Consider the following 14,083-nt stretch of genomic DNA (forward strand, 5'->3'; position numbering starts at 1 on the left):
AATCAATTTAATTAAAAATAAATATCTAATTTTAAAGTTTTGCACTTAAATTGTGTAATAAATAATTTGTGGTAAAGTTAATTAATTAATTAATTTACTTATTTGTGGCTGCCTCACAAATAATTAATTTCCATTCGAGTATTGTTTGTTGTTTTTATTTTATGGTAAGTCTTATATAATATATTTTTTTATAAAAGTACTTATTTTTTACCATTCCGCATTCTTATTTAGATAAATAAAATTATGCTCATTAGCGAGTATGTATTTTCTTTTTAAAATAATTACTTTGAAGGAATAAAAGTGAGTATTTTACATGAATTTAAAGGCTAATTAAACTTAAAAAAAATATTTAGCAATAATTAAAAGCTAGAATGCTGATTTTTGATTAGAAAATTTAAAGGACTTTGTAGAAAAATAGTTTAAAAAATTTTTTAATGTAAATTTAGTATTTTTGGTTTACTGAGTAAAATTTAAGTTGATTAGAAAACATGAATTAGATAAAAGAAAGATGCTACTAAAATACAATGCTAAATATCATTTTAAATAAAATAAAAAAAATTATCTTAAGTTCTTAAAGATTTTATAAAGTATTTATGATACAATTTAAATTGAAATACTAGATTACTTTCGTTTTAAATGTTTACCATATAAGATATTACACAAAATAGATATTCAAATTTATAAAAAAAGGATATACATTTCAATTATTATTTGGCCTTTTTTCAAAATAGGAGCCACAATAAAATCATTAAATAAAGTTATCGACTAAGATTATTTTTTTTTTAGCCTTTTGAGAAAAAAGAAATTATTCAAATTAAATTGAAGAAAAATATTTGTAAATTTACATTCAGAAAAGGAAAAGAGTGATTAACTGAATGGGAAATTAATTATAAATATCTTTTTTCTATAAGCATTAGAAAAATATTAAATAAAGAGATTAATCAGGATATCTACTTAAATATAATCAATAATAAAAAAATATAATTGAAATAAGCTAATTTCAAAGATACATTACTTACTTAATTAATAATCTTATCTTATAAACAGAAATGGGCTGTGTAAATGGAGTTTAAAACAATCAAAACCTGAAAAATAAAATAAAAAAAATGTTGAATATAATGATTTAATATGAGGAAAAAATAAACTTTATCAATTAACAATTCCTTGCTGATTTACAAGAGATACTTACATCTGATGAATATTAAATTGATGAATAAATTATAATCGTAGTAGAAAATAAATCTGAATGCGAAACAATTTGCTCTTAATTAGATTGCAGTACAAAAAAGGAGTAAATTTTAATTGAAAACTATCAAAAATAAATTGCTGAATAAAATGACAAAATAAAACCTTTGATTAACTAAGCTTTATTCTACATTTAAAATTTTGCCAGCATTCAAAGTAATGTAGAATTCCCTGTATTAAGATAGTGCATAAAAAAATTCTAATAAAATGGATTTTCATATAAAATAATAACAATCCAATAAATTAACTAAAAATAAAAATTTAAAACAAATTTAGATATTATTGGTGCTCTTTGTGAAAGTGTTATTATCCAATGAATTCCCTCTTAAAAATAATAATAACTTATTTACTTTAACAATCAAAAAAATTCTCTGATAAAAATCTTACTCTATCTATATATCTATATATTAAATAAACACCTAAAAAATTAATAAAAATTCTACTTCCTTTTAACATTTTCTAAAATCTATCTTTATGTGTATGTATTAAACTTTAAATAATATTTCTTATTAAATATTCTTCAATTTCAATCAAAGTCTAGAATACAAATTTTATAATTTAATTTTATTTAATTTTTATTAAAATTAATTCTTCATATACTTAATCCACTTTGTATTAAGACTATCTATCTATTTATTTTTGTAAGTTTTAGAACAAAATATTTTGTAATTTAATAAAATTTTGTTTTAACTAATGAGGTTTCATTATAAATCAAATTTTATAATAAGTTTTATTGTTTTACACCAACTTTTTACTAATGATTGCAAATTAATATAAATAAGCAATGATTTAATTATCTTTTTTATATGTAATTTAAGGAAAAGATGAGGTATGTATATTGATAAAAAATTTTCTCTTAACAAAAAATAAAAAAGGTTTATGAATTTAAAAAATAAATTAATTTCATATAAATATATTTTTTTATATTAATTCTTATTGACATAAATATGAATATTTTTTTTAAATTTAAGTTTTTGCTTTCTTTTTGCATATTAAAATTGAATGTAAAAAAAACTATTAAAATTGATTAAAATTTACTATGAATTTTCTATAGTTTTAATTAATTTGATTGAAATAAAATATTTTAATTTTCTTCTCTTTTTTTAAGGTTTTTTTTCATATAATTTATCATTTGACTAGTTAAAATAATTCAATTTTTCTAAATTATTTTTATAAAAGTAAATGGTAGGCATAAATAAATGCATAAGTTTTTACATACATAAAAATTATTAATGCATATTTTTACTATTAAGACATTCAGATTTAATTGGAACTATAAATTTACATAAAAGAGCTTGCTTTAATAATATAACTCACATAAAAGGCAGTATTATTAAAAATAATTACACACAAAAAAACATAAAGAAGTTGTTTAGCTATAAAAAAAAGCTAGAATGCTATTTTTTAATCAATAGATTGTTGGAATTTCTCCAATAGTTCTATTTGAAACGAAATAAATTCAAATTTAATATCATTTATTTTCTGAACATATCTGATTTTGTTTTAAAAAAATGAATAATAAAAAACTTCCTAAAAATAAATAGGATCAATTTTGATATTAAATAAAAGTAAAATTAAAAAAATGATAAAAATAATGAGATAATATGAAGAAAAAATAAAAAAATAAACTAAAAAATAATTTTAGATTTATAAAAAATGGGTAGCCTTATTAAATACGATGAACATGTATGTTATTCTTGTTGTAGAAAATAAAAGTGAATGTGAAACTATAAACTCTTAAATTGAATGTAGTGTTAAAAATTAGTAAACCTTTATCTAAAATTATGATTAATATATTGCTGAATAAAATGAAAAAGTAAAACCTTTATCCGATAATCCCTTCTACAATTTAAAATGATTAAAATATCTAAAAAAATATTGAGCTTTTAATATTAAATTAATGAATTAAAAAGTCTAATAAAATCGATTCTCATTTAAATAATAATAATTTAACAAATTTAAAAAAAGGATAACCACCAAATAGATATTTTAGATAGCATTGGTACTTTTTGTGAGAGCATTATAATATAATGAATCGATATATCTAACTAAACAACTTTAAATTTTAATCATGCTAAAAATAACGAGTGCTAAATATCCTCAAATCAAAATCTTTACTTTAATTAGTGAAATATCAAAATTAATCATTAATTACATTATTTAAATGAATGAATTTTATCTTTCTAAAGAACTTAAAAAATATTTAATTTACTGAAAATAAATATAACTAAATAACTTCTAATGAAAATAAATCTTTACTCTAATTAATTACTAAAATACCAAAAAAAAATTAATACATTATAAAATTATAATTTTAAATTCTTTAATATTTATTATGAAAATATTTATTTATATTACTTTAGTTTAGATTTTTAAATAAATTCTATTCAAATCAAATAAAAATCCATCATTAAAATTAAAATCATTCATTTATTTTTATTATTTCATTAAGCTTTTTAAATAATAAATATATATTTTAATTTTGTGAATTAATTAAAATAGATTTAAAATTTATATTAATTAATTACCTTTGGTATAATTGTAATTTTTATAATATTTTTATATTTTATTTAACATTTCATCATATTTTTTTAGCAATAACTTTTATTAATTATTTAAATCATAATTTTTATTTTTGAAAAGGTAAAATTTTTGATTTATACTTTGATAATTATTTATTTATTTATTTGTTTGTTTGTTTAAAAAATTAAATAAGAAAATATCATAATTTAAAAATATTATAAATTGTTTTTATTAATTAAAAAAATTGTTAAACCCTTATTTTTATTTTTTAGAATAGAATCAAACATCGTATTTATACTGAATAATATTTATTATCCATGAAACGATAAGTATGTATTATTAGTAAATTATTCAATTTTTAGTGATAAAAAATTAAAAAATGATATGATTAGTAATAAATAAATCAAGAAATCGTAATATTTTCCAAAAGTATTTTGCAAAGCATAAAATTTTATTATTTTAAAAAATAAAGTAAATATTAATTAATTATAAAATCAAAATTAAATACACAATTACTTTCATCAAATTATTGTTATAAATTAACATTTAAACAAGCAATTGTGTTTTAGAGGTTTACAAAAAACAACAACCATTAATAAATTAAATATAAATTTAGAAAGCATATTTTTTTTAAACGATGCTATTACATGTATTTAATAGATAAATCAAGTATAAACTTTTACAAAAATATGCATGTTGCTAGAAAAATGTAATTTATTTTTAATTCTAATTTTTAAAGCTATTAAAACTTATTATTCTAAGACTGAAAATATGGTTTCTTAAAAGATAAAGAGGCCTAATAATTTAAATTTATTCGCTTCTCTCTTATATACAGCTTTTTTAATAACAATATTTAAAACATTTTTTACTAGCTTAAATTAGTTTAGTTTAGTTGGTTGATAATAACAGAAAATATTAGAATATTGATTGATTACTATTTTTAAATTATTCTAAAATCTCAAAATTTAATTAAAAATAAATTTTTTACCTGATATTTTGCCATAATAGAAAAAATAAATTAGAATATTGATTAATATTTTTAAATTATTCTAAAAGCTCAAAATTTAAATAAGAATTAGTTTTTTACCAGAAGTTTTGCATTTTATTTTTTAAAAATATATGTGACTTTAATTTTATTGTGATAATATTTTTTTCGTGGGTGATTGCTATTTTTACCAAACAAACAAACAAACAAATCAATGAATCAAGAAATAAAATTGTAGAAGAATATTTAATTCCTTTTCTCTTTTTCTATTTTAAGTGATTAAAAAGAAATTATATAAAATGAGATAGATTGCTTTAGTTTAGGATTAGCTCAATCAATTTAATTAAAAATATATGATTTTAAAGTTTTGCACTCTCATATAACTTTAATAATAACATATTTAAGCATTTTTTAATTGCTTAAATTAGTTTAGTTGGTTGATTGGTTGATAACAGGAGTTTTTCATTTTATTTTAAAAGAATATATGTGACTTTAATTCGATTGTGAAAAGACCTTTATTGTGGGTGATTGCTATTTTTACCAAATAAACAAATCAGTCAATCAAGAAATCAAATTGTATAAGTTTATTTAATTATTCCTTTTCTCTATTTCTAAAAATATTTTGAGTGATTAATAAGAAATTATATAAAATGGGAATGATTGATTGATTGATTTATTTATTTATTTTAGTATTAACTCAATCAATTTAATTAAAAATATCTAATTTAAAAGTTTTGCACTTAAATTCTGTAATAAATCTGTTAAGTACATACATACATAGATACATAGATAGAAGTATATAAAATGACAACAGCAATAAAATAATTCAAATCAATTTTTTATTTTTAATTAATGGATTTGGACATATGATTTATATCTTCTCATATTTATATGAGAAACTTTAAGGGAAAGATATTTAGAATCTTATTCAATCAGTCAGCCAATCATTTTAGAAAATTATGTTCCAGCTCTATTTAATTCTGCTTTTGCACCCTAAGTGTTCCCAACTACAAACTTTGCAACACCAACACCAGTATGATAAGCACCATGAATGAAGCCTCTTGTTCCACTTGTTTCTTTATATCCGTCTTTCCATCCCATAGCATTATCGAGCTTATCACTGAAGGATCTCATTTCTTTCTGGTTTGAGACACCTTTTTCGTTCAACATTTCTTTAAATATTTTCTTATTTATTTATTTTGTAATATTTCTTTTTTATTTTTTTTGTAATAAATAATTTATAATAAAGTTAATTAATTAAACAATTTATTTATATGTGGCTGTCTCCCAATTCCATTCTAGTATTATTTATTGTTTTATTTGATCGTAAGCCTTATGTAATATATTTTGTTATAACATAAAAAAAAGTTAGTATTTTAGATGAATTTAAATGCTAATTAAACTTTACAAAAATATTTAGTAAAATTAAAAACTAGAGTGCTACTTCTTGATTAGAAAATGTAAATTTGAGGTTTACAAAAAACAACAACCATTAAAAATTAAATTTAAATTTAGCAAACATGTTTTTTTAAAGGATGATAAAAGATAAATCAAGTATACACTTTTGCAAAAATATGCATGTTGCTAGAAAAATGTAATTTATTTTTTATTATAATTTTTAAAGCTATTAAAACTTATTATTCTAAGACTGAATATATGATTTCTTAAAAGATAAAGAGGCCTAATAATTTAAATTTATTCGTTTCTCTCATATATACAGCTTTTTTAATAACAATATTTAAAACATTTTTAACTAGCTTAAATTAGTTTAGTTTATTTGATTGATAATAACAGAAAATATTAGAATATTGATTGATTACTATTTTTAAATTATTCTAAAATCTCAAAATTTAATTAAAAATTTATTTTTTACCTGAAGTTTCGCCATAACAGAAAAAGTAAATTAGAATATTGATTAATATTTTTAAATTATTCTAAAAGCTCAAAATTTAATTAAGAATTAATTTTTTACCTGAAGTTTTGCCATAACAGAAAAAGTAAATTAGAATATTGATTAATATTTTTAAATTATTCTAAAAGCTCAAAATTTAATTAAGAATTAATTTTTTACCTGAAGTTTTGCCATAACAGAAAAAGTAAATTAGAATATTGATTAATATTTTTAAATTATTCTAAAAGCTCAAAATTTAATTAAGAATTAATTTTTTACCTGAAGTTTTGCCATAACAGAAAAAGTAAATTAGAATATTGATTACTATTTTTAAATTTTTCTAATACCTTTATTGTGGGTGATTGCTATTTTTACCAAATAAACAAATCAGTCAATCAAGAAATCAAATTGTATAAGTTTATTTAATTATTCCTTTTCTCTATTTCTAAAAATATTTTGAGTGATTAATAAGAAATTATATAAAATGGGAATGATTGATTGATTTATTTATTTATTTTAGTATTAACTCAATCAATTTAATTAAAAATATCTAATTTAAAAGTTTTGCACTTAAATTCTGTAATAAATCTGTTAAGTACATACATACATAGATACATAGATAGAAGTATATAAAATGACAACAGCAATAAAATAATTCAAATCAATTTTTTATTTTTAATTAATGGATTTGGACATATGATTTATATCTTCTCATATTTATATGAGAAACTTTAAGGGAAAGATATTTAGAATCTTATTCAATCAGTCAGTCAATCATTTTAGAAAATTATTTTCCAGCTTAATTTAATTCTGCTTTTGCACCCTAAGTGTTCCCAACTACAAACTTTGCAACACCAACACCAGTATGATAAGCGCCATGAATGAAGCCTCTTGTTCCACTTGTTTCTTTATATCCGTCTTTCCATCCCATAGCATTATCGAGCTTATCACTGACGGCTCTCAATTATTTCTGGTCAGAGACACCTTTTTCGTTCAACATTTCTTTAAATATTTTCTTATTTATTTTTTTTGTAATATTTCTTCTTTATTTTTTTTGGAATAAATAATTTATAATAAAGTTAATTAATTAAAAATTTTATTTATTTGTGGCTGTCTCCCAAATAATTAATTTTCTTCCATTCTAGTATTGTTTGTTGTTTTATTTGATCGTAAGTCTTATATTATATATTTTGTTATATTAGTATTTTTTACCACTTACTTATTCGAGAATTGTTGTTGTTTTTATTTTTTGGTAAATCTTATATAATATAATTTGTTATATGAGTATTTATTTTTTACCATTCCACTTTCTTAAATAGATAATAAAATTATGTTTATAAGCAGTTATTTTCTTTATAAAATAATTACTTTGAATTTAAAAAAGTTAGTATTTTAGATGAATTTAAATGCTAATTAAACTTTACAAAAATATTTAGTAAAATTAAAAACTAGAATGCTACTTCTTGATTAGAAAATTTAAAGGACGGACTTTGTTGAAAAATAGTTTTAAAAATTCTTTAATGTATTGTTTGTTGGTTTAATGAGTAAAATTGAACTTTTTAGAAATCATTAATTATATAAAGAAAAATGCTACGAAAATACAATGCTAAATATGATTTTAAATAAAGTAAAAAAATTTATCTTAATTTCTAAAAGATTTAATAAAAGTATTTATCATACTATTTAAAAAGAAATACTAGCAAAGCCGATGTAAGCAGAAAATATTTCATTCTATATATTTAAGCCAATTGAATTACATCTCTTTCAAATGAAATTGAAGAAAAATATTTGCAAATTTACATTCAGAGAAGGAAAAAAGTGATTAATTGAATGGGGAATTATAAATATCTTTTTTCTAAAAGCATTAAAAGAATATTAAATAAAGTGATGAATTAGAATATCTACTTTAATATAATCAATCATAAAAAAATATACTTGAAATAAGCTAATTTCAAAGATACCTTACTTAATTAATTAATTAATAATCTTATCTTATAAACAGAAATGGGCTGTGTAAATGGAGTTTAAAACAATCAAAAGCTGAAAACTAAAATTAAAAAAATGTTGAATATAATGATTTAATATGAGGGAAAAATAAACAGTATCAACTCACAATTCCTTACCGATTTACAAAAGATACTTATTTCTGATGAGTATTAAATTGATGAATAAATAATAATCGTAGTAGAAAATAAATCAGAATGCGAAACAATTTTCTCTTAATTAGATTGCAGTGCAAAAAAGAAGTAAATTTAAATTGAAAACCACCAAAAATAAATTGCTGAATAATATGACAAAATAAAACCTTTGATTAACTAAGCTTTATTCTACATTTAAAATTTTGTCAGCATACAAAGTAATGTAGAATTCCCTGTATTAAAATTTTGCATAAAAAAATTCTATTAAAAAATTAATAAAAGTTGAAAATTAGATAAAATTTACAAATAAATTGACTAAAAACAATTATTAAAAATAAATAAAATGTAGTATAAATATTTATTATATCTTGATTCTGAATATATTTTAAGTGTATGAGTTATTTATCTTATTTATCATAAAAATTAATTGTTTAAGTTTAATTATTTTAAATTTAAATCTTTGATTTCGTTTCAAAAAAAATAAAATGAAAAAAAAATTTAAATAAAAATATTGATTTAAAATAAAGATAACTTACTTAATAAAATAAATAGAAACCGTTTAAAAATAAGACATTAAAAAATAAATGAGAATTTATATTAAAAATAATACTAAAAAATGAACTATTTTATTTATGCTATTGCTTTGATGCTAAGAAATTAGTTTAAGTTAATAGCATAGAGCCTAGATTGGATAACATCTAATTAATAATTTTTATACTAATTACTTAGATTAATTTAAAAAATTTATGAAGAGAGAAAATAATTTTTGAATTAAATAAAATTAGAGTTCGTGATTCTCATTAAAGAATTATTTAGAAATGATTTGTAAAAAATTAAATGTAATTAAATAAAGAAATAAAAAAATACATCTTCAAAATTAATAAATTATTTTTTTGTTAAAAAAACATTAAATTAAAAATTCACAAAAAATCAAATCTTTTTTTTCTAAATTAAAAAACTCATCTCAGGTTTAAAATGAAAATTTAAATTAATAAAAAATTTAATAATGATAAAATGATAAAAAAGAAGCTTTATATTTTAATAAATTCAATTAAATTTATAAAATTTAATTATAATTTAAAGAAAAACAAATACTATGATTCCTTATATATTAAGACCATCTCCTTCTCACTCATCTCCAAATTGCCAATAAATCTTATTAAAATAAATAGTTGATTTAAAGTACATGAATTAGAATTAAAAAATTTGAAAAGTACAATACATTATTAAAGTTAATTTATTTATTTATTTTAATAATATAAATAATTTAAGCTAAAATTAGCAAGCAATTTCTAAAAATAAAAAGAGAGAGAAAAAATCATTTTAATTAGATTCAAATTAATTATTTATTATTTTTTATTTAAAAATAAAAAATTCTAACAAATTTTTAGCAAATTAAAAACAAACAATCTATTTAATAAATATGCTTCATTCATTTTTAACAGAAAAATAATATTAATTATTACTGAGAAATTAAAACAAATTGCATATAATTGAAATAACTTTTTTTATTGATGCTTATGAGTCTATTTATAATACTAAAAGATATCACATAATTATGTTGTCTTTTTAATAAAAAGCTAAAATTGCTGTAACCTTCTTAATTAAATTGCAAGTGATACAATAAATTTTTTTTAAACAATATCTTATAAAAATCTTAAAAATACTTCTTAGAATTGTATCTTATACAATTGAGTAATTAAAACCAATAAAAAAGATATTCATTCAAAATTTAGATGATTTTATTTGATTTTCTTTAAAAAAAGCGAAAAGAAATCAATAATTAAACAGATTATTTCTAGAAAAGTTCTATCAAATTAATAAAATTATCTAGAAAAGTTTTTAAAAAAAATCAAATTTTATCAGATTTTAATATTATTGCACTTTGATTGATAGGATTACATTAATCAAGACTATTAATTATGTAAATCAAATTTTGATAGAATAGATTAAATACAGTTTTATTTGTATTATTTTTATTAATTTTGTAAAAAATATTTTATTATTAAGCAATATTAACTTAATACACAGATAAAATTTGTTATAATTCTTTGGGCTTTTTAATATCGCAACTATATTTCTAGCCCTACTTAGATGTATTTAGAAATATCATTAATGTTTTATTGAATGCTTATTATTGAAAGTGTAATTAAAATAGGATATGATACTTTCATTATTCATCTTTTTTGGGTAAATTTAATTAATTTTTGCTGTTTACTTAAATTATGTATTGAAATTATGTAAATTAAAAATTCAAAAGATTAAATAACAATCTAAATCAATCAATTATCTCAACACAATATAAAACTGATATTATTTCCTGTATATATTTATATTTATAGTAAATATATTTATCAATAATTTACATTTTTTAGAATGTAATACACACTCTAAAATATTTAAAATGGTAATTTTTAGTCATTAAGTGAGTTTTAACCACCAAATTTAAAATATTTTCACTAAAAAATTAATATTTTGGATTTTATAGGATGTTTAATTTTGTTTAAAATTTAAATTTTCTTCCAATTTCAGGCTAATTAATGCTTAGAATAGATAAAATTTAATACTTATTTAAGTAATCATAAAGCCAAATTATATAAATATTTTTAAAATTATTAAAATAATAATTAAAAAAATAAAACAATAGCATCAAGAAACAAACAAACAGAGGAAATGGGAAATATAAATGGCTGCTACGAAAACAGTGAATAAATTAAAAATGAAATAAGAGATATTGTTTAAAATATGAATGAAATCGAAAATAAAATAAACAAAGCAAACAAAAAGTTGCTCTTGAATATAAAAAAACTACTTGATCCTCATTGCTACGCAATCGAAGAAAAGACAATAGTTATATTTCATACTTCATCTAAATCTTCATTTTTCGATAAGGATGAACTTGAGTTTTGTCAACAATAAATGTTTGAAAAATATAGAAATTAACTCAAAAAATATCTTGAAGAGCTCAAATGTCAAGTATTGAAAGGACTTTTATACACAGAAAACTGTACAGCTTATTAAAATAACATAGATTTCCTAGTCTTGAAATAGTACATAAAATAATTTTTTTAAAATGAGTTCTAATATGAGATAGTTGATATCAATTAAGAAAATAATTAACAATAAGAATACTTAAATACACTATAAAACTTTGGGGATTTGCGCGAAAGCATAATCATAAATTGATTAATTATTTTGAGTCTTTTGTTAGAAATCTTTTTTTGAGATTACTTCAAAAACTCAAAAATTAGTGTAATTGCAAATTTAGATTTTTATCGCTAATTACTACCACTTCTGTAAATAAATTGCAGAATTACTAAAATTACAATTATAATCTATTGTTTATTATCCAAGTAATTAAAGAGATGAAATGAAAAATGCATAATAAGCCTTTATATTAATAGATTAAATAAATATATCTAATTATCTCTTTAAATTACAAATGTTAAATTAGTTAGAAAAATAAATAAATAAATAAATATAAAGAAATTATCTATCTAATATTTCTTTACTTAAATTAATAAATATATTGTATTGATATGTATTTACATTAATTAACTACTACCTATATAAATCTGATTATTCTTATAGATAATTTCGATTCATTACTTTTTTTACTTAAAAATTCAAGTAAATCTATAGAATTACAATATTTCTGGCTATTTTTTTATAATTTTACTTGCTTCTTGAATTATAAATGTGTGTATGTATATATTTATATCTAATATTTTTCTTTTTTAGGCTTTTATTGAAAAAGTATGTGTGGTAAATAACAAACTAAATTACTAGTGGCAAAAATAATTTCTTGTTTTTAAGCTAACACAAATAAAAATCTATTCATTTGCTTGAAAACATATTATCTTTATTTAATGAAAGAGAAGTCATAAAACTAATAAATAATGCTTATTATTATTATTATTTTTAAATACTTTTATACAGTTATTTAATTTAAAATAATAATTTTATTGAAGATTGCATTTACTTATGATGGAGAGATTTTATGCAAAAAACAAGGTATTTTTTATTTATAAAGATAGATCTTCAGATAAATATAACTTAATCAAAATTTCTAGCTAAAACTAAAGCTAGAATGATTGTTGCTTTTTGATATTTTGATAGAATCAGAGTTCTCACAAAATTCTATTTGAAATTAATTCATGCAAATTTGTTAATTTTTCAATTTCTGAATAAAGCTGACGCTAATTTAAAGTTCTGAACCAGAAAAATATAACTACTACCTATATAAATCTGATTATTCTTATAGATAATTTCGATTCATTACTTTTTTTACTTAAAAATTCAAGTAAATCTATAGAATTACAATATTTCTGGCTATTTTTTTATAATTTTACTTGCTTCTTGAATTATAAATGTGTGTATGTATATATTTATATCTAATATTTTTCTTTTTTAGGCTTTTATTGAAAAAGTATGTGTGGTAAATAACAAACTAAATTACTAGTGGCAAAAATAATTTCTTGTTTTTAAGCTAACACAAATAAAAATCTATTCATTTGCTTGAAAACATATTATCTTTATTTAATGAAAGAGAAGTCATAAAACTAATAAATAATGCTTATTTTTATTATTATTTTTAAATACTTTTATTCAGTTATTTAATTTAAAATAATAATTTTATTGAAGATTGCATTTACTTATGATGGAGAGATTTTATGCAAAAAACAAGGTATTTTTTATTTATAAAGATAGATCTTCAGATAAATATAACTTAATCAAAATTTCTAGCTAAAACTAAAGCTAGAATGCTTGTTGCTTTTTGATATTTTGATAGAATCAGAGTTCTCACAAAATTCTATTTGAAATTAATTCATGCAAATTTGTTAATTTTCAATTTCTGAATAAAGCTGACGCTAATTTAAAGCTCTGAACCAGAAAAATATCTAAATATAAATGCTAAAAATTTACGCTAATTTTAAAATGTTTGAAAATTATATTTAGAGAATGAATTTATTGTTGATTTATTTAAGGATTTAAAATATTTTTGTTTACCATTTTATAAAAAATTCCATTCTTCAGTTAGTTTTTTACTGAATTAAAAAAATTCGCCAAATAAAATCAAGGATAAAGTAGTTTTTGTTAAGCCTAAAATTTTAATTGATTGATTGGGAAATTTTGAAAGCCTTTTCTTTTAGCATGAATAAATATAAAAAGGAAATGCGCATAAGTACTTTTGTATAAATAATAACAAAAAAATAATTAAAAATATACATAAAAAAAACTAATTTCAAAAATAATCAAAAATTAATTAATTTTCTATATAATAATTGAATAAGATAAAAT

At 18.7% G+C, this 14,083-nt stretch overlaps 6 protein-coding genes across 6 annotated transcripts; 4 read left to right on the forward strand and 2 right to left on the reverse strand. All coding sequences in view use genetic code 6, as the record gives it.

The window, feature by feature from the left end:
* Positions 1 to 1,049: 1,049 nt before the first annotated feature.
* On the forward strand, positions 1,050 to 1,562 carry TTHERM_01353100 (hypothetical protein; the record flags this gene model as incomplete). Its single annotated transcript, XM_001017327.2, has 1 exon — positions 1,050 to 1,562. One exon carries the CDS (start codon positions 1,050 to 1,052, stop codon positions 1,560 to 1,562), a length of 513 nt encoding a protein of 170 aa, XP_001017327.2.
* A 1,265-nt stretch (positions 1,563 to 2,827) lies between these two features.
* Positions 2,828 to 3,103, forward strand: TTHERM_01353110 (hypothetical protein; the record flags this gene model as incomplete). The annotated part of the gene is made up of 1 exon (XM_001017328.2): positions 2,828 to 3,103. The coding sequence occupies one exon, from the start codon at positions 2,828 to 2,830 to the stop codon at positions 3,101 to 3,103; it is 276 nt and encodes a 91-aa protein (XP_001017328.2).
* Positions 3,104 to 5,689: 2,586 nt separating this feature from the next.
* TTHERM_01353120 (hypothetical protein) lies at positions 5,690 to 5,923 on the reverse strand (the record flags this gene model as incomplete). Its single annotated transcript, XM_001017329.1, has 1 exon — positions 5,690 to 5,923. One exon carries the CDS (start codon positions 5,921 to 5,923, stop codon positions 5,690 to 5,692), a length of 234 nt encoding a protein of 77 aa, XP_001017329.1.
* Positions 5,924 to 7,410: 1,487 nt separating this feature from the next.
* Positions 7,411 to 7,644, reverse strand: TTHERM_01353130 (hypothetical protein; the record flags this gene model as incomplete). The annotated part of the gene is made up of 1 exon (XM_001017330.1): positions 7,411 to 7,644. The coding sequence occupies one exon, from the start codon at positions 7,642 to 7,644 to the stop codon at positions 7,411 to 7,413; it is 234 nt and encodes a 77-aa protein (XP_001017330.1).
* A 1,004-nt stretch (positions 7,645 to 8,648) lies between these two features.
* On the forward strand, positions 8,649 to 9,068 carry TTHERM_01353140 (hypothetical protein; the record flags this gene model as incomplete). The annotated part of the gene is made up of 1 exon (XM_001017331.1): positions 8,649 to 9,068. The coding sequence occupies one exon, from the start codon at positions 8,649 to 8,651 to the stop codon at positions 9,066 to 9,068; it is 420 nt and encodes a 139-aa protein (XP_001017331.1).
* Positions 9,069 to 11,455: 2,387 nt separating this feature from the next.
* Positions 11,456 to 11,968, forward strand: TTHERM_01353150 (hypothetical protein; the record flags this gene model as incomplete). Its single annotated transcript, XM_001017332.1, has 1 exon — positions 11,456 to 11,968. One exon carries the CDS (start codon positions 11,456 to 11,458, stop codon positions 11,966 to 11,968), a length of 513 nt encoding a protein of 170 aa, XP_001017332.1.
* Between the last annotated feature and the right edge of the window lie 2,115 nt (positions 11,969 to 14,083).

The sequence above is a fragment of the Tetrahymena thermophila genome (genome assembly GCF_000189635.1).
Source record: "Tetrahymena thermophila SB210 genomic scaffold scf_8254613, whole genome shotgun sequence".
Taxonomy (NCBI): Eukaryota; Ciliophora; class Oligohymenophorea; order Hymenostomatida; family Tetrahymenidae; genus Tetrahymena; species Tetrahymena thermophila.